The following is an 18,735-nucleotide window of genomic DNA, read 5'->3' as shown; positions in this document are numbered from 1 at the left end:
TGGCTGGAGTCGGGGCGGGGCCGCGCGCCGGGCGGGGCCAGAGCCGGGGGGGCGCAGCTAGAGAGCCCCTGAGCCGCGGCAGGAGAGCAGCGCACAGCCTCGGGGAGCCCAGGTGAGGCCTCGGGGCTCGCGCCGGCTTCCGTGTGGGGTGGGGAGGGGCTCGCCCCGGGCCTCCGAAGATCCGCCGCGCTCCTCGCCGCTCCCGAGGCCCTTGCAACTTTGCAAAGTTCCGGAGGCCCGGGCGGAGTGGGGGTGGGGGGGCGCCGGCCGCACTTTTGTTTGGCGGTGGTCAGAGCCCAGGGGAAAGGGCCTGGGGGTCGGGCTGGGGCTGAGGACTGTTTCTCGTGACTAGTTGGGTGGGGAGGGGGGTGTTTAACGCCTGGGGGCTGGAGGGTCGAGGGTGGGCGTCCGGCGCTGGCCCCCGCCGGCGCCCTGGGTTGGGTCCCGGGCCGCGGAGGCGGCGGGGCGGGGTCCGGCCTGGGCGGCGGGCGCCCCCACCCCTCTCCTGCGGGGAGAAGAGGGGGCTGGGAGACGTGGATCTGACCGCGGGTTTCCGGGTGGGAGGGGCTTGGAATGGGGGCCCCGCAGGGAAGGTCTCGAGGGCCGGCAGGGAGCTCGGAAGCCGAGATCCCCCTTCGACAGGTTCTGATCCCCCTGCCGTCCCCTCTGCCCCAGGCCAGGCAGCCATGGCTGTGGAAGGAGGAATGAAATGTGTCAAGTTCTTGCTCTACGTTCTTCTGTTGGCCTTTTGCGTGAGTGGGGAGCGGGGACGGTGAGGGCGCGCTGGCAGGGTGCGGGGAGACCTGGCTCCGGAGTGGTGAGGGCTGAGGGGCCAGGAATGAAGGCAGCTGGGGACCAGATGTGGAAGGAAAGCCCGGGAACGACCGAGGCCAGCGCGGCCGTCCTCTTCTCCTCCAGCTTTCAGGAACCTCTGAGGCTGGTTTGGACCGACAATGGCGGGCCACCCTCCCCGTAACCCCTCCGGGCCCTTCCTGTCTGGTGACCCAGTCTCTTGTGATATGGGGCAGTGGGGCAACCAGCCAACCGCCTGATGCTATCGCCACCCTCCTCTCTCCCCCTCCACTCCCTCATTTCTTGCCATTCCCTCATCACCCCTCCCGGCTGCTTGGGGTGGGTACGGGCTCTGCCCACCTCCACTGCTCCCGTCCTGGGCTCCTGGCTGGAGAGGCTACTGTTTGTCCAGGAAGGGGCAGGCTACTTTTACCCCCTTTTCCCCCTCCCTTCTCGCCCCTGGCCTAGTTGGCTTGAGGAGCCCTAGTCACAGCTGATGAGGATGTGGGGGGCATTGGAGGACAGTGAGAGGGCGGTTCTGGGCGCCCAGAGGCCCATAGGAAGAGGCTCAAAGGAAGCACTGCTCTTTGTTAGGAATATGTGCCCTGGGCTCAAGGCTTTCTGGGAACTTCTCTGTTTGCTTTTGGTGAGGAGCTGCTTGAAGGAAGGCATGGTTCCTCCTGGTTGCCTTCTCCCAGAGAGCCTTGAACAATTTCCCAGCCCTCACTGTGGGGCAAGGATGCGTCCTCCTTCTCCCCCATAGTCAAAAGTTTCCTGGAGCTGTGAGAATCGGTCTGTATGGCACGGGGTTCTGCCTGTGTCCTGGGTACACCACCGTGAAGGGCTGATGGGTTGTGGGTCTTCTGAATCCTGACCTGCCCTCCTCCCAGGCCTTTGCGGTGGGGCTGATCACTGTGGGCATAGGGGCCCAGCTCGTCCTGAATCAGACCATCACCCCGGGGGCCACCCCTGGCTCCCTGTTGCCCGTGGTCATCATCGCAGTGGGTGCCTTCCTCTTCCTGGTGGCCTTTGTGGGCTGCTGTGGAGCCTGCAAGGAGAACTACTGCCTTATGATCACGGTGAGTGGGTACGGGCCAGCCTGGGTGCCTGGGACTGCGGAAGGGCATTTCTCTGGAGGGGGCTTGTCGGGGTGGGTGGGTGAGGGAAACCTTGGTGAACGTTCCCAAGACCGGCAGGCCCCTCTCACCCAGACTCCAAACGTGACTCCCGTCCTTTGCACCTGCAGTTTGCCATCTTCCTGTCCCTTATCATGCTGGTGGAGGTGGCTGCAGCCATTGCTGGCTATGTGTTTAGAGACAAGGTAAGCAGGGAGTAAGGGGAGGGCCTTGCCTCAGAGGCCTGGATGCTCTGGGACCCAGGTTCCCTGAATTCTGGCCTCAGCAGTGCTCCTCCCTACTCCCAGGTGATATCAGAATTTAATAAGGATTTCCGGCAGCAGATGCAGAATTATCCCCAAAACAACCACACAGCATCGATCCTGGACAGTATGCAGGAAGACGTGAGTGGGGTTGCTGGGAGCAGGGGTAATGGGGGAAGGAGATTCTCATCTCCATGTTGAAGATAGAGGTTCACCTCACAGCCTTTTCCCCCATATCTTTCCACAGTTTAAGTGCTGCGGGGCGGCTAACTACACAGACTGGGAGAAGATCCTGATTGTGACTAAGCGAGTCCCTGACTCCTGCTGTGTCAATGTCACTCAGGGCTGTGGGATTAATTTCAACGTGAAGGATATCCATACTGAGGTAGGGAGGGGGCTGAGATAGTAGGGGACTTGGGGAAGCTGGGAAATGTTTCAGGAGGAAAGAGGGACCCGGGGTGGAGGTGGAGAGGGTTGGGGCTCTGGGAAGTTTGGCGTCAGGGGTGGGGAGGGAACTTGGGAATACTAGGGGTGGGGTTAAAGGTACAGAGGGTGGGGGAGAGACAGATGGTCCAAGGAAGGTGGGTGGGAAGTTTCTGATGGCGTCTTGTGTGCCTGCCACCCTTCAGGGCTGTGTGGAGAAGATCGGGGGCTGGCTGAGGAGCAAAGTGCTGGTGGTGGCTGCAGTGGCCCTGGGCATTGCCTTTGTGGAGGTGAGAGACGCCCTTGAGCACCTGGGATCTAGGGGCAGTGGGAGGGTGCTGAGCAGGAGGTGCTGGCCTGGGGAGGGGAGGCCTGGTGGTGTTTGGGGTCTCTTGGGTGGGCCCCGGGTACCTTGCTTCCCTGACTCCTCTTCACCCCCATCTCTGTCTTTGCTTCTAGGTCCTGGGTATCGTCTTTGCCTGCTGCCTTGTGAAGAGCATCCGAAGTGGCTATGAGGTGATGTAGGGGGTCTAGTCTCTTCAGCCCCCTCATCCAGGGGAGTGGGTAGTATACTCCAGGTTTTTCAATTAAACGGATTATTTTTCCAGACCGAAAAGAGAGAGAGTCTCAGTTTGTCCTAAAGAGTGATACTTTATCCCTTCCCCCTCCTCATCCATGTTCCTGTCCTCTGGGACCTCGTTCTGTTTGCACCTCTGGAAAGGCAGGCCTACTTTGGGGGGTGTGGAGGAAAGGAGGATTGTGCTGAAGGCATTCGTTGGGCTGGTAGTGAAAGTGGGGATCCCGAGGAGGCTGAGGCCCACTGCCCTCCCTGTCTCCTAGTCTTGTTGCTGCCAGGCTCAGTGCTGAAGGGTTCGTGAAGCCATTTCCCACGTCAAAGGGATTCTCTACAAAGGTCCTACCTGGGAGAGAGCAGCCCACATCCACTGTCGACATCTTCTCCCTGGCCTTCTGCCCACCTCTGAGGGCCCAGCAACTCCTTGCCACACTGACCCTCAAGGGGGCCTGGCTCCTTTCAGGATGGTGACAAGTTGCTTTTATACCTGTGTGGCCAGTGTCTATCCTTCTTGACTTACGTTAGATAACAGAAGAATTTAAGAGGGTATTGGCTTTTTTCCCATGGAAACCACCCAGCTTGGCCTTGACCCCTCTTCATCACCTCCCCATGCCCCCCTTCCCACTCCAAACACTGAATTTCAACCTTACTCCAGGAAGAAAGGAAACATCCAACAGTGCCCTCTAGTGGCCACCCCTCCAGGTGCAGCTTCAAAGATGCCTTACAGATGCAAGACAATCCCCTTGCACCCCCGAGTGGGTGCTGGTTGTTTTGCAGGTACTAAATGGGCCAGAGACCCTGGAGGATGTCAGCCTAGGTTAGTTAGGAGTTACATGGGATCTTCCACTGGGCACCTTCATTTTTGCCCACCTACAGTGTTTTTTGTTTTGTTTTGAACAACACACATTTTAATTAATTAATTAATTAATTTTTGGCTGTGTTGGGTCTTCGTTGCTGTACTTCGTTGCTTTCTCTATTTGTGGCGAGCGGGGACTATTCTTCATTGCGGTGTGCGGGCTTCTCATCGTCATGGCTTCTAGTGTTGCAGGGCACAGGCTCTAGGTGCCCGGGCTTCAGTAGTTGTGGCACGTGGGCTCAGTACTTGTGGCGCACGGGCTTAGTAGCTCCGCAGCATGTGGGATCTTCCCAGACCAGGGCTCGAACCCGTGTCCCCTGCACTGGCAGGCGGATTCTTAACCACTGCGCCACCAGGGAAGCCCCAATACACATTTATTGAGTGCCTGTTTTGTACCAGGCACCAGGCAGTGCCAGGGTGGGGGACAGAAATAAATCAAAGTCCTTGCCTTGAACGACAACCTCTTGCTGGAGGGCTGAGTTCAGTAGACCGCCTGAGCAGGCTTGGGAAGGACCCAGGTGAGCACAGCATCCACCAGGCTGGCTGGCAGGTAGGAGGCTGGCAGCCAGAGCAGCTTGGCATCCCAGCCTGGGCTGTAGCGGGTTCTGGGGTGACGGGCAGTCAGGGCATGCTCCAGGCACTTGCTCACCTTGGTCAGGTCCGGGTCACAGATCAGGTTCATGATGCGCTGCTGCGCTCTCAGATCTGCGGCCCAGCGGACGGTTGTAATCAGTGTCCCTGTCCCGTTCCAGCCTACCTCAGGCCCTATCTCCTGGGGCCTGGGGCTTGCTGCCCAGTAGAGGTGAGAGGGGTCCTCAGTCCCCTCCCCAGTTTGGGGAGTGGGCAGGTTGCACATGGCCTGGGTGTTCTATGGCATCCCATTCACCCTCACCCCTTCCCTGACTGCTCTACCCACCTCCTCCCAGCAGGCTGGTGCAGGCCTGGCCTTTGTGGCACTCTCATTTCCCTTCATATGCCCCTGCGTGGGCCCATCACTCACATTTGGTGAGGAAGGTCTCCCCATAGAGGGCCTGTGTGGCTGGAGGCAGCCGTGCCCAGCAGGCCTGCAGGCTGTCCTCCAGACTTTCCAGGTTTGTCACAGGGGTTCGGAAGAAGCCAGGCTCCACGATAGATACTCGTACCCCGAAAGGAGCCACGTCCCGCCTGGAGTGGGGGCAGAGGGAGGTTTCTGGGTTCTGGTCTTTATAGGGAGAGGACTTCAGGGACATGGGTAGGGAGGCTAAGATAGGAAAGCATCACAGGGTCAGTGGTCATGACAGGAAGGGATATCCCCGCTGCCCTGGGATGAGGGGCAAGTGGGGCAGAGGGAAGGAGGTATTTTTGAAGTTTGTTTTCCTTTGTATTCTCTTCTAGCATCTAGAGCAGGGACTTGAAAACTTCTTAAAGGGCCAGACAGTAAATATTTTCCACGTTGCAGATCTAAAATTAATGATATTATGTAGCTACTTATATAACCATTTACACTGTCGCCGTTTAAAAATGTAAAAGCCATTATTAGCTTGTAGGCCAGTGGCGGGATCTGGCCTGAGAACCACAATCTGCCAGCTCCTGAACTGGAAGAACCACAGTCCCCAGATCCCAAAACACAGGGTTGAGCCCCAACTGCTGGATATGGAGGGTGTAGACTGGTGTTTGCTGGGGGAAGGCGGGAGTGCTCGGCACAGATTGCAGAAGTCCAAGTATAAAGTACATGTTCTGTGATGCTGATTGGAAGATTAAAAGACAGGCATAGGGACAAAAGTAGATATTGATGTCATTTGCTGAGTGATGGTGACAGAGGAAGACTTCCTTCAGGAGGTGGGCCCAGCTTGGGGGAATCGAACTCTGCTCCTGTGTCATCCTTAAGTCTCCCTTGTGCTCTCGTGGGACTTTGAACGTTATTGTCTAAAGATGAGGGGCAGGAGAATGTAATGACCAGGGTCTGTAGGCAAGCAGACCTGGGCATACGTGGCAGTGCCCCCACTAACTGTCATGTGGTCTTGGGTAACTTACGTTATCTAAGGGTGTTAACACCGACCCTTACAGGATTTTGGGGAGAATCGAATGAGAAAGTGTTCAGTAGAGGTACTAGCTCATGGTAAGTAATAGTTGTTATTAGTAATAATAACAATAAGAATGAGAGCGGGCTTCCGGGGGCATTTTCTATGTGCCAGGCTCTGTTGAGGCCTCACATATACCTCATTTTACTCACCCATGAGGCGGGCCTTCTCATCCTGATTTAACAGAGGAGGAACAAACTGGGGAAAAGAGAGGTAACTGACTAAGGTCACCAAGCTCACATGGGAGAAGGCTGGGATTTGAACCCACAAACTCAAGCCCTAAACTGTCTCTAAGTTTCCACCACGCCCTGCTTTCATCAGCTCTGCAGGGCAGATGCTAACCTGCTTGTTGGGTGGGCTCCCCCGGACTGGGAGCAGGGCCCTGCACCCCTCACCTCAGGCTGTCAGAGAACGCCTCCAGGCCAAACTTGGAGACACAGTAGCCCCCTCCACTGGCTGCCAGGCGGCCCAGGACACTGGTGATGTTGATCACCCGGCCCTGGGCCTGCCGCAGCAGGGGCAGCAGGGCGAGGGTGACCCCGATGGGACCCAGTGTGTTCACATTGAGCACCCGCTGGAAATCCTCCCGTGTCTGCCAAGGTGTGGGCCCGATGATGCCAGCCGTGCCGGCATTATTCACCAGACCAAGAAGCCCTGTGGGGGGTGAGACAGGCACAGGGTAGGTGAGGCATTCCAATGGGCCCTCTCCTTTCCGGGAGGATCTGAGCCCTGCTCCTCCCCCGCAGTCCCTCTAGCTTCCCACAGCCCCTGCGAGTGCACACCTTACGCCCCGTTCCCGGTGGCCCCCTGCCATACTCACCTGCTTCCCCGACGTGTGTTTCCACCCACTTGGCTGCCTGCCGGACGCTCTGGGGATCTGTGACATCCAGCAGTGTGGTGTGGAGTCGGGAGGAGGCCACCCGCTCAAGGTCCTCTGCCCCTGAGGGGGTCAGGCAGCTGGCCAGGACTCGGAAGCCTCTCTGGTCCAGCCTCAGTGCCAGAAGCCGCCCAAAGCCCGAGTCACAGCCGGTGACAAAGACGAAAGCATCGCTGGCGGGCAGGCTCTGCCGGTCCCTGAGCAACCACAGTGCTGCCCAGAGCGAGACTCCAAGAAGCAGAGGCAGCCACATGGCCGGACCCCAAGTGACCTGCAGGTGGCAGCCGAAGCCGGGCAGGGAGACTTGTCTAGTTTACTCTGGCCCACCAGCCCTCGGCCCTCATATCTTCCCCATAACTGGAAGTCTCTGGTTTGAGCAGACTGAGACTCGCAAACTACAGTTCATCTAAGTAAAGCGAAGATCTGGGCAGACCCTGTATCTGTGGGTAACTTAACTAAAACCAGATGAGCTGGGTCCTGTGTGCAGACCCGCCACACAGGAGCAGAGGGATCTTGTTATCACCTCTTACCTCCTGCTAAACCAGCTGGGCCTTATTTTTGGAGACACATACGGAGCCCCTGCATTTTAGTCCTGCTGGCTCCAAGCTTACTGTGTGAGGCCGAGCACCTCACTGTGTCTCGGAACCTATTTTCTCATCTACCAAGTGGGACTAACACCCAGCACACCCACCTGGGAACCGCGGGGGATCAAAGGGGATAAAGTGTGAGGAGGCGCATGAAAAGCTTTAGGCTTTGAGTTATCAATACATGAACATCTTGCCAGTCTTCTCATAGCCCCCAAGCTCCCAGTACCCTGCTTACCTTCTCAGGGGAAAGCTAGCAGGCACTACGACACCTGAAGTTTCTTCTTTTGCTTTGCTTGAGAAACTTTGCTCCAGGGCTTCCCAGGCTCCCACTAGCTACCACTGAGGCCAAAGTCCGAGGCAGGTGGACTGGGTGCCAGAAGTATTAAGTGCATGTGGGGCGGGGTGGGGGAGGAGGAGCCAGGGAGGCTGAGGCCTGTGGGTTGAAGCCAGGGCTTGCTACAGGCCAGAAGCGCCCAGTGCCCTGCTTGGCTCTCTTTTCCAGTGGGGCTCCCTGACCACCTCTGTCACAGATTCTTTTCTTTTTCTTTTTTTTTCTAAATTTTTGAATTCCACAAGGCTTAGTTGTTTGTTTTTTTTTTTGCAGTACGCGGGCCTCTCACTGTTGTGGGCTCTCCCTTTGTGGAGCACAGGCTCTGGACGCGCAGGCTCAGCGGCCATGGCCCAGGGGCCCAGCCGCTCCGCGGCATGTGGGATCTTCCTGGACCGAGGCACGAACCCGTGTCCTGCAGGCGGACTCTCAACCACCGCGCCACCAGGGAAGCCCCGTTTTTTTTTTGTTGTTGTTGTTTTTTGTTCTTTTTTTAAATTTATTTTTTGGCTGCGTCGGGTCTTCATTGCTGTGTGCAGGACTTTCTCTAGTTGCGGCGAGCGGGGGCTACTCTTTGTTGCGGTGCGCGGGCTTCTCATTGCAGTGGTTTCCCTTGTTGCAGAGCACGGGCTCTCAGTGCCCGGGCTTCAGTAGTTGCAGCTCGCGGGCTCTAGAGCGCAGGCTCAGTAGTTGTCGCGCACGGGCTTAGTAGCTCCCCGGCATGTGGGATCTTCCTGGACCAGGGCTCGAACCCGTGTCCCCTGCATTGGCAGGCGGATTCTTAACCGCTGCACCACAAGGGAAGTCCTGTCACAGATTGTTCAGAGGAGGGATCTATCAAGGATGGCAGCTGCCCCTCTCTGTTGGTGACCTTGGACCTGTCACTCCTCCCCCTTCCCTGCCCTGAAGTGCTCCCATGCCCAAGAATTAATCTCCCAACTGGTCCAGACTCATGACACTGCTTAGCACCAGGCTGGGAGAGGCCGTGAGCACGTGGAGAGGCAGAGAGCCAGAGCTGGACCAGGCCTGCTCCCTGTCTTGTTTCTCCTCTGCGGGAAATGGAAGTCCTGGGTTAGGAAGCTTGGGACAGGGCCCCCTGCCCTTCTCTGGGGAGGGGTGGGAAACTCCCACCCTCTGCTTACCCAACAGTAACCTGCATCAGGTACCAGGCCCAAGGAGGAGAAGAGAGTTGAGCTTGTAAGAGGAAGCTAGTTCCAGCCTCTACCCAAAAGGTACCATTGCTCAGAGGAAGAGTCTTCGAACCTTCCATTCCTACCCCCCACACTGAGCTAGTAGCTCCTTGAGACAAACACAGAGAAATGGAGGCTTGTGTTTTATTCATGGCCTGTCACCCTCCTTCCTGCCCGCCTGGGGGAGGTAGGAGGAGTGGGGGAGGGGAGGGCAGTGGGGCTAGGAGGGGGCCGACTGCAGCTGCCCTTTGTAGACGTACTCCAGCGCGGTGGCAATGGTGCGCATGTCCAGCTCGATGCTCCGAGCCCAGTTCTCCACATCTCCGATTTCCTGGAAGGTGGTGGTGGGGTGTGGGAGTCCGGGAGTCAGGGTGGGTGGGGTGTGGCTCTAGGGGATGGATGGGGGCACTTTCATTCCATCCCCTAGAAAGGGCTTTGCGTGGACCCACCAGCTGCTTTTACTTCTCTAGCTTCTGTGACACTGGGGCCATAGATTTCTGGGGTTTCTGGGACGATCCCCACTTCCTCCTCAACCCCAGGCCTGAGGTGACCCCACTGGAGGCAGCCAATGGGGGCGCAGGATGTGGCTGGAGACGTAGGGAGCGTGGCCTACCTTGAGCGCCTGGTTGAAGTTCTCCACCATCCCGATCCACTGGCCTGTCTGCTTGGCAAACTGGGCAGCCTGGACCTGTAGGGTCTTCACCTCGTGGTCCAGCTTTCTCTGGTTCATGTAGGCCTGGGCCACGCTAGAGGTTGCAGGAGGAAGGAGGTCAACTCCCCCAGCTGGTGGGGAGTGGTCTCCAGAACTGATACCCCACTGCCAGAGTGGGAGGCCGGTCAGGAGTCAGGCTGGAGAAAACCGTGTGATTTTGGCCATTCCTGGATGTGAGGCAAATGACTACGATGTACATGCAAATGAGCCCGGTCCCTTCCTTCCATTCCCAGGATTCCCAGGAGAGCCTAGCCGGGAGCTGACCAGAAACATACCATTTCCTACCCCCAGAGGAGTTCTTGAAGCTGGGTGAGAAAAGGGAGGGTTAACCTGGTGGGGCTGAGGGGTATCACTGAGGAAGAAGCTGGGAGGGAAAAAGGGGCGTGGGGAAGCTTGGGAAATCCAGCGGCAGGGACACATCTGGCAATGATTGGAAGGCCAGGGATCCATGCGAGAAGTTGGGAAGGGAAATTGGGCTCCTCCCTGAATCTGGGGTGGGATGGGAGAGCAACCCCCTCCCCAGGAACTCAGGGTCAAGGGAAGATATCCCAAGGGCTGCTTCTTGGCTCTCTCTCCCAGTCCTCCTCTCGCCCACACAGATGAACGAACACACACACACTCTCTCTCTCTCTCTTCCTTCTGCTCTAGGCAACAGGTTTTCTATTCTCCTTGATCATGGTTGCCTGCAGTTACATTACTGCCCCAAGGCTGGTATCCCCGCCCCCCGCTCACCCCCCCCCACCCCGCAATAACTGTGCAATAACTGTTCCCCCTTGTTGGCTGATGAATCTTTCATTCCCCACCCCAAAGCTCTGGGTCAGCTGAGAGACTCCACATCCGCTGCCCCCACCCACTGGAATCTGTGGAGACTGGAGGGGACAAGGGGATGGGGCGGGGGGGTGTCTAGAGAGTGGGAAGGACACCTGACAGGGGCTGAGATAGACTGAGCCTTTGTTTTCCTTTCTGGGGAATGAGAGGAGCCGTGGGCAGCAACACAAAACCCTTTCTAATCTGGCTTTGGCTTAGCTGCCCTCTAAGCTGAAAGAGGGGTGGCCCCTAGCAAAGGAAGAGGAGCAGGAGAAGCCTGGGCCAACCACAGAGCAGAGCCCAGGAGGCACCAATGTGGGAGGGAGGAAAGGCACAGACCCTGTCCCTTCTCTCTGGGGGACAGCTGGGTCACAGTACGGGGTGTTGGAGGAGCTGAAACAGTCATAGCAGGGTGCTCCCAATGCTTCAAGATTCCCCTGGGAGTTCCTGAACTCCTTATTTTCCCTGTTGACCTCTTGCTTTCTCTCATTCACACTGCGTGGAGGGAGAGGCCTGGAGGGAAGGGAGATCAGAGGCCCCAACCACAGCCTTCTCTCCCTCTAATCTTCCCGAGATGAGCAATGAAGGTGACAGTTCCTGCCTGGCTCACTTGGGTGACTCAGTCTCTGACTTCACAGCCAAGCTATTCGACTTGCCCTGGGGTGGAAGGCATCATACTGCCTCCTTTCTCCCAACAGATGGCCTGGCTATCAGATCATCATCTCTCCACTTCTCTGGGTCACTCAGGGTCAAGAGACAATGTTCTTTGCTCCTTCCCAAGTCACTGGTCATTACTGGCATCCTCACTTAGGACCAAAGCAAGGGGTGGTCTCTGGAGACCCAGAAGGAAGGGAAGTGACAGCCTGGCTCTAAGGTGGCTCCTGGCATAGGTTCTGCCCTCACCCTCACCAGCTGTGCCATCTCTTTCCTGCCAGCTGCTCTCCAGGTCTGCCAGAGGGTGGGAGGTGGAGAAGGAGGGGCTGGGAAGCTGTGGTGAAGGACGGTGCTCTCCCTCCTGCTGGAAGTGACAGCTGGACTTGGACGGGTGAAGAGAGGTGGCCAGACGGCATCAAGTTGTGAGCACCAGGGAAGTTATTGTTGGGAAGGGGAAATCTGGCTGCTTTTCCAACCACCGCAGCTGTTCCTCTCTGCCCTTGTTAGGGGTCAGAGCTGGCTCAAGCCTCTCTCCATAAAAGTTAAGCTGGGTGGGAGGAGGATAGGGGAATGAGCAGAACATCTCATCTCCTCAAGAGCAGTCTGAGGGCTAGACCTTGCCAGTGCCTAAACTTGGGGGGGCAGGGTTGGTGTTGATGGGAAGAGGTTCATACCCCACATTGAGGTGATCCACCAAAGCTTCTGTCAGGCAGGTCGCTGCAGTGATAGCCTCTCGCCTCCTCTTCTCTGGGTGGAGGGGGAAAAGGGATTAGACTGGAGACTTGGTTTTTTGAGGGGTGGTGCTTAAGGTTCCCCCACCCATTCATTACTATTCTGCTAGTTGTGGGAACATTTCAACTAATCTCAGAGTGCCAGAGCTGAAAGGACCTTGCAAAACATAAAGCAAGCCCTTTCATTTTAGCGGTGAGGAAACTGGTACCCTGAGAAGGGAAGCGATTCGCCCGGGGACGCTAACGAGTCTGTGGCAGCGCCCAGGACTCCAGCCTCTCAGGCACGCTTTTCCCAATGTCTTGGCTTTAGGATTGGTAACTCCGGGATTCCCAGCCCGGATTCAGGAAACAAGGGCCCCACCCCCATTTCGGTGGTTTCAGGCCTCCAAAAATCCCAGCTCTGCCGGGACCCCAACACCCGCTTCCTTTCAGGAGCGTTCCTTCCCACTTCCAGGATGAGCGGCTCACTGGACCAATCGGCACAGCGTTCCGTGACAGAGGGCGGGGCTAGGATGCCGCGGAGACAGCGTGGGGGGCGTTGCCGTGGGGGACTGGAGCGCTGCTACAGACCAGGGCCCGTTGGCAAGAGAACGGAGCTCCCCAAAAAGCTCCTCTGATTCCCTCTCCCACATGCCCGCGCCCACTGGCCTGCGCCTTTCCTTGGATTTGGGCCGTTACTCAAGGTCCAGGCTCCGGGCTGAGGCTAGGCCGCGGCGGGAGGGAAAACGGCGGACTGGATATTTAGCTCACCCTGCAGCTCCTTGCGTTCATTCTGCTTGGCCTGGTGTTCTTTCAACAGGCGGGACAGCATGGTCGCGGCGGGCTGGGGGCAGGGCGCGCCCGGCCCCCTCCGGCTCCCGGAACTGGAACGAGCTGCTCGGCTCCCGCTGGGCCCGGGGGTCACGTGACTGCAGTGTCACGTGAGGCCCGGAACCGCCCTCCTTTTGAGACTTGGGGTGGTAGGTAATGAGGATCTTGGCTGGGAAGGGAGGGGATAGTAGGGTCAGGTGAGCTCTTGTCTTTATTGGGAGCTCACTTTTGGTGAGTGTGGGAATGTGGGTTTCGTACCCAAATTGCAGAACCAGTTTTTAATCTTCTCTGGATCTCAGGCTCCCAGGAGGGTTGTTGTTGCCAGGCTGTCCATCACGGTTCGGTTGTTGCGGGAGCAGAGGCTCCCAGGACTCATTGAAATTCTTTGCCTTCTCTGGCCGTTCCCTCCTGGCAGCTCTGGTCGGTTTTCAGTTGATCCTCAGCTCCTCCCTCTAGGGGGGGAATGCTTTCCTCTCTTCCAGCTCTCTCTCTTCTCACCACCCCACCAAAGTCCCTCAGCTCTGGCTGCTCATTGTTCAGAAGAAACATTTTAGGCCCTTCCAGCGGCCTCCTAGGGAGCTTTGCTAATTTGGCTGGCTATGTGTGGTGAATGTGCAATTCCATCTCTGTCCTTTTGTGGTCAGGGAATGCAAACCCATTTATTTCAGTCTTACCAGTAGAATAAGCTGCTGCCAACGTAAAAGGTAAATTATATAACACCTCTCTGAACTAAAGAGAAATGCTTCTGGGATTAACCCCAACAAGAAAAAATTATAAACATCAGCAACGTATTCTTGCTGTTACAGCATTCTCTCTTGGTGTTCTGTGCACTGACATGCCGGGTGACTTTGGGCAAGTCGCTTATCCACTCCGGGTGTTGGTTTTCTCCTTAGGAAAATTAGAAGATCGGATTAAATCAGTGGTTCTCAGCCCTGGCTATACATTAGAATCATCTGGGGAAGTTTTAAAAAATAGGCCTTGGGGCTTCCCTGGTGGCGCAGTGGTTGAGAGTCTGCCTGCCGATGCAGGGGACACGGGTTCGTGCCCCGGTCTGGGAAGATCCCACATGCCGCGGAGCGGCTGAGCCTGCGCGTCCGGAGCCTGTACTCCGCAACAGTGAGAGGCCCGCGTACCGAAAAAAAAAAAAAAAAAAAAAAAAAAAATATGCCTTGGTCGAAGACCAATTAACTAGATCTCTGAGGGTGGAGGCCTGGTATAATTATTTTTTAAAAAGCTGTTCAGGTGATTCTTTTTTTAAAATAATTAATTAATTTTTTGGGCTGTGTTGGGTCTTCGTTGCTGCTCGCCGCGGGCTTTCTCTAGTTGCTATGAGCGGGGGCTACTGTTCGTTCTGGTGTGCAGGCTTCTCATTTTGTTGGCTTCTCTTGTTGTGCAGCACAGGCTCTAGGCGCGCGGGCTTCAGTAGTTGTGACTCGCGGGCTCTAGAGCACAGGCTCAGTAGTTGTGGCGCGTGGACCTAGTTGCTCCGTGGCATGTGGGATCTTCCTGGACCAGGGCTCGAACCTGTGTCCCCCCCTGCATTAGCAGGCGGATTCTTAACCACTGCGCCACCAGGGAAGCCCTGTTCAGGTGATTCTAATGTGCATCCAAGGTTGAGAATCACTGCACTAAACCATATCTAAGGCTATTTCCAACTTTGGCACTCTCTCACTTTGTGATTCAGTTACATAGTTGGAAATTGACTTTATTATATCTACTTGCAGGGGGAGGAGAAATGGATGCTGATTTATTTATTTATTTATTTATCTCTGGCTGCGTTGGGTCTGAGTTGCTGTGTGCGGGCTTTCTCTAGTTGCGGTGCACGGGGGCTACTTTTCGTTGCGTTACGTGGGCTTCTCATTGCGGTGGCTTCTCTTGTTGAGGAGCACGGGATCTAGGCACGCTGGCTTTAGTAGTTGTGGCTCGTGGGCTAAGAGCGCAGGCTCAGTAGTTGTGGCGCACGGGCTTAGTTGCTCCGCGGCATGTGGGATCTTCCCGGACCAGGGCTCGAACCCGTGTCCCCTGCATTGGCAGGCTTCTTAACCACTGCTCCACCAGGGAAGTCCCATTGATTGATTTAGAATAGAACATTCTTGAATCTTCTGAGTCAGAGTTGAAGATTATGGATTAGTTCACTCAACTCTTTGCAGACTAGCATCTTAAATCCCAGGATGTGTACAAGTGTCAAAGGATTAGTGAGTTAAAATGGTTAAGTGGCAGCATAAAGCAGAACATTAAGTGCCAAAATAAAAACTGAATAAAAAGTGTTGGATACTGTGCGTATGTGTTTTTGCTTCTATGTGTACTTCTTTCACAACATATCCTGAGTGCTTACCATGTGTGAATCACTTTACGTGTATTATTTAATTCCTGGAACAATCATGTGAAGTGTAATAACTGTCATCCCCAGTTTGCAGAGGAAGAATCTGCAGTACAGAGCAGTGCAGTGATAGAGCTCATAAGTGGTCTAGCTAGGATACAGATCTGGGCTATCTGAGGCCAGAGCTTGAGTGTAACCACTGTACTATACTATAGAAACCATGGGAGAGAACCCAGGAGGGGGAGGCCCAGAAGCACTTTTGGGGACGGCCCCATGTCTTTTGTCATTATACCTCTCTATGCTTGTGGGGCATCAGTTGCAGGGAATCCTGGTAGTGGGAGGAGTGTTTGGGAAGAGGCTCCGCTCCAGAGAGGAGCTGATCAATAGAAGCGGGAAGAGTGAGAGCATTGCAGGGCAGCCTGGCCCAGTCCTCTCCCACTCTGGCTTTCGCTTCCAACCGCAGTGAGCCAGCAAAACAGAGGCAGACTGGAAGATGCCTGGTGCCTCACTCGCAAAGCTGGGAAAGAAAGGCAGGGGTTGGCCGGGGTGCCAGAGAATGGTGACAAGCGGATCGTGAAACAGAGGGCAGGGGCTAACGAGGGAGGGTTGGTGTTGGGGGTTTCAGTGGTGAGTCTGTACTGTTAAGATCAGGATGACTCATGGAGAGTGCCAGGCTCATCCTGTATTACCCTCACCCCATTGGTACAACTGCCTGACATTTTCACAACGGTATAGAGGCTGCCAGGACTCTGCGGACATCAGCCCCGCCCTCCTCTCCCACACACTGGCTGTTCCTTTGCCCTAGAGCTGGGCAGAGGACATGGGTGCCTGTATCAGGGGACTCCAGTTGATCTCTCCAGGGTCATCCTCCACCTACTCTTTTTCTGGGCCCTTGTTGCTCACTGTCTAACCTCAGTGTCTACTGTGGTTGAAACTCAGCTCCACCTGCCTTTGGTAGAGGTGGACACTGGCTGCATGAATATCTGGAGAATGACTCTTGAAATTTGAAATCTCTTTCTGCCCACCTCTGCTTACAATTTCCCACTCAGATTATTTTTCTCTTAGAATAAATGAATGCAACTCTATACTCTTTTTGTCCACTCATTTCCCTGTTCTTTTGAGGTGTCTTTCAGATAGCTTTAATTAGCAAGCTCCAAGCTGACTAGCCAGGCCAAGCCTTAGGGCCGGATGCTGCTGAGCTGTTAGGAGTTGGGTGAGGACTGAGGGAGGACATGGTGTGAGTGGAGAAGGCTTCTCATACTGGGAGATCTGGCTGGGCTTCAAGAGGGGGCCGTTGGTGGTGTGGCCAAGTTCCAAATGTTGGCCTGAAGCCAGTGCTCAAAGAAAAGGGGCCCTCAAGACAGTCTAAATGGCTCACTGTGGGAAGTGACCTCACAGTCCTTTTCCCCAAGACGCAAGGGGTTTCCCTGGGATCCTCAAAGACCAGAGCGGTCAAGTCATTTCCCCACTGACTGTCCTCAATCACGTCTATATTCTTTCTCTCCCAGCCACTCCCATAGTTCGAACTTTGCTTCCAGCCAGAATTCAGAGGCTAGCAGAAGGATTCCAGTGCTGGAGAGGTGGGTGGGGTGAGAAAGTCCTCATGTATGTTGGGGAGGAAGAGGCTGACCCTGGGACATATGCTCCAAGGCTCTGCTGCCAATGAGGTATAGGGAGAAGTTAACCCTGCAGTGTGTGTCCTGGAAGTGTCTGCTCCTAAGCTAGAGACAGCAGCTGGGAAATGTGTGATCTGGGGGAGGTGAAAAACAGGGGTCCCTGTCAGAGGGGAAGAGGGCTGTTAGAGGGGGAGGGGCTGCCAGACAAGGGCCAAAGTCTTTGCTGGGTCTGGAATCCATCAATGTTTAAAATGTTTTGAAATTATTTTGAAATAGTTGTAGACTCAGAGGAAGCTGCAAAAAAAATAGTGCGTGAAATCCTGTGTACCCCTTCACCCAGCTTCCCCCAGAGGCGGCATCTTACATAACTGTAGCACAATATCAAAACCAGGACGCTGACATAGGTACAATACTGTTAACTAGCCTACAAGCCTTATTCAAGTTTCTCCAGTTTTCTTTTTTTAACATGCATTCATTTGTGTGTGTGCATAGTTCTATGCAATCTTATCCCACGGATAGGTTCGATAACCACCACCAAAATCAAGATACAGAGCTCTTCATCCCCAGGAAGGAACTCCCTGTGCTATCCTTTTATATTCACACCTCTACCTCCCCCATCCCTGTACCCCGGCAATCAGCAATCTGTTCTTCATCTCCACAGTTTTGTTATATTAGTGGAAACACATAGTATCAGCATTGGTGTTTGTTTTTTTCTTTTGCGGTGCTGCAGGGCTTGTGGGATCTTAGCTTCCCGACCAGGGATCAAACCCGCGGCCACCGCAGTAAAAGCGCGCGGGGTTCTAACCACTGGACCACCAGAGAATTCCCAGCATTGGTTTTAGTTTAATGAATTCCTGAACTTTGAACTCAAATACAAAAGTCCTCTGGCAGGTTGTTTATTCGAATATTAAGCTTGTTCCATTCTCTGGATTCCTCCGGCTTCTTCATTCCCCCTTAACCTGAAATACTGCTCCCCACTCCAACAATCTGGTTTCATTTCTCCTTTAGGGAAAATCTACACATCTACATTTACTAGGCTGGTCTGGGGCTGGTCTGGGAAAGGGAACCTCCCTCCCTTTCTCGGCTATTTATAGCCAGGCTAATTTTGGGTGGCCTGTCTCTCTCTCTTCTTTCCTGCTCCTTCCTCCTGTGGCGGGTGAGGTGACTTCTCAAATATTTGGGCAGAGGAGGTCAGAAGCAGATTCTTGGCGTCTGATTTCAGCCTCGGATTTAGCAGGAGCCAGTGGAATAGAGATGCAGGGAGGCAAGGATTGCAGGTGCAGAGAGAGAGGCAGCTGGGGCTCTGAAGGCATTTTGACCCCGGTCGGATGTTTGGGCCGAGAGTCAGGAGTCTGGGTTCTATCCTGATTTTACTCCTCTGCATTCTCCTAGCAGCTCTTCTCCATTGTCTGCGCTCTGAGATAGAAAAGGAACGGAGAGCGCATATCTGGGGGATAATAAAAGTAGGATCTAGGGGCCAGCCTGCTGAATTACCTGGACAGCACCTGTTTAGAGGTGTGCTGGTCCCCTGGAGGGGATGGCCACAAGTGTAGTGTTGCAAAAATGGAGGCCCAAACTTTCAAATGTGTAGAAACTTACACAGGGCAAGGATTGTCCCACTGGGCAGCAGAGTGAGAGCCTATTTAAAAAATTAAAAAAAATTTAAGTATAATCCTGGAAAAAGAAGTAAGAGAGACAAAGGGAATATGGGAAAAGGAATTAGGGAGAACACATGTTGGAGCTTTGAAGACAGGGAGGGAGAACAGAGAGTCTTAAGGATATGATACTGTTTGGGGGGCAAAGGAAATACTAGAGACATTGAGAAATAGTCTAGAAAGATTCCAAGTGACAGAGACAAGAAGGGGGATAAAGACAGAGCTGGGGATGAGACAAAACCAGAGGGTGAGAGAGAGAAGGGAGAAAAATGGAAAGATGGATATACCCAAGACCAACACCCAGTAAGAAAGAGAACCAGGAATGGGATGTGGCAGCAAGTGAGGTTCCAGTTGTGTCAAATTAT

At 54.8% G+C, this 18,735-nt stretch overlaps 3 protein-coding genes across 3 annotated transcripts; 1 reads left to right on the top strand and 2 right to left on the bottom strand.

The window, feature by feature from the left end:
• Positions 1-3,209, top strand: CD63 (CD63 molecule). The gene is made up of 8 exons (XM_029204138.1): positions 1-112; positions 676-752; positions 1,683-1,871; positions 2,039-2,113; positions 2,216-2,311; positions 2,418-2,555; positions 2,800-2,883; positions 3,053-3,209. Exons 2-8 carry the CDS (start codon positions 687-689, stop codon positions 3,116-3,118), a joined length of 714 nt encoding a protein of 237 aa, XP_029059971.1. The 5' UTR covers positions 1-112; positions 676-686; the 3' UTR covers positions 3,119-3,209.
• A 1,181-nt stretch (positions 3,210-4,390) lies between these two features.
• RDH5 (retinol dehydrogenase 5) lies at positions 4,391-8,130 on the bottom strand. The gene is made up of 5 exons (XM_029204106.1): positions 7,783-8,130; positions 6,904-7,231; positions 6,479-6,737; positions 5,024-5,187; positions 4,391-4,728 (listed from the first exon to the last, which is right to left on the bottom strand). Exons 2-5 carry the CDS (start codon positions 7,211-7,213, stop codon positions 4,505-4,507), a joined length of 957 nt encoding a protein of 318 aa, XP_029059939.1. The 5' UTR covers positions 7,214-7,231; positions 7,783-8,130; the 3' UTR covers positions 4,391-4,504.
• A 1,059-nt stretch (positions 8,131-9,189) lies between these two features.
• Positions 9,190-12,891, bottom strand: BLOC1S1 (biogenesis of lysosomal organelles complex 1 subunit 1). Its single transcript, XM_029204105.1, has 4 exons — positions 12,720-12,891; positions 11,913-11,985; positions 9,679-9,811; positions 9,190-9,396 (listed from the first exon to the last, which is right to left on the bottom strand). Exons 1-4 carry the CDS (start codon positions 12,778-12,780, stop codon positions 9,286-9,288), a joined length of 378 nt encoding a protein of 125 aa, XP_029059938.1. The 5' UTR covers positions 12,781-12,891; the 3' UTR covers positions 9,190-9,285.
• Positions 12,892-18,735: the final 5,844 nt, after the last annotated feature.

The sequence above is a fragment of the Monodon monoceros genome, unplaced genomic scaffold, assembly GCF_005190385.1.
Source record: "Monodon monoceros isolate NGI ecotype Baffin Bay Population unplaced genomic scaffold, NGI_Narwhal_1 Super_Scaffold_6, whole genome shotgun sequence".
NCBI lineage: Eukaryota > Metazoa > Chordata > Mammalia > Artiodactyla > Monodontidae > Monodon > Monodon monoceros.
Note: the sequence above shows the minus strand (reverse complement) of the source record. Positions and strands in the feature narration are given on the sequence as shown.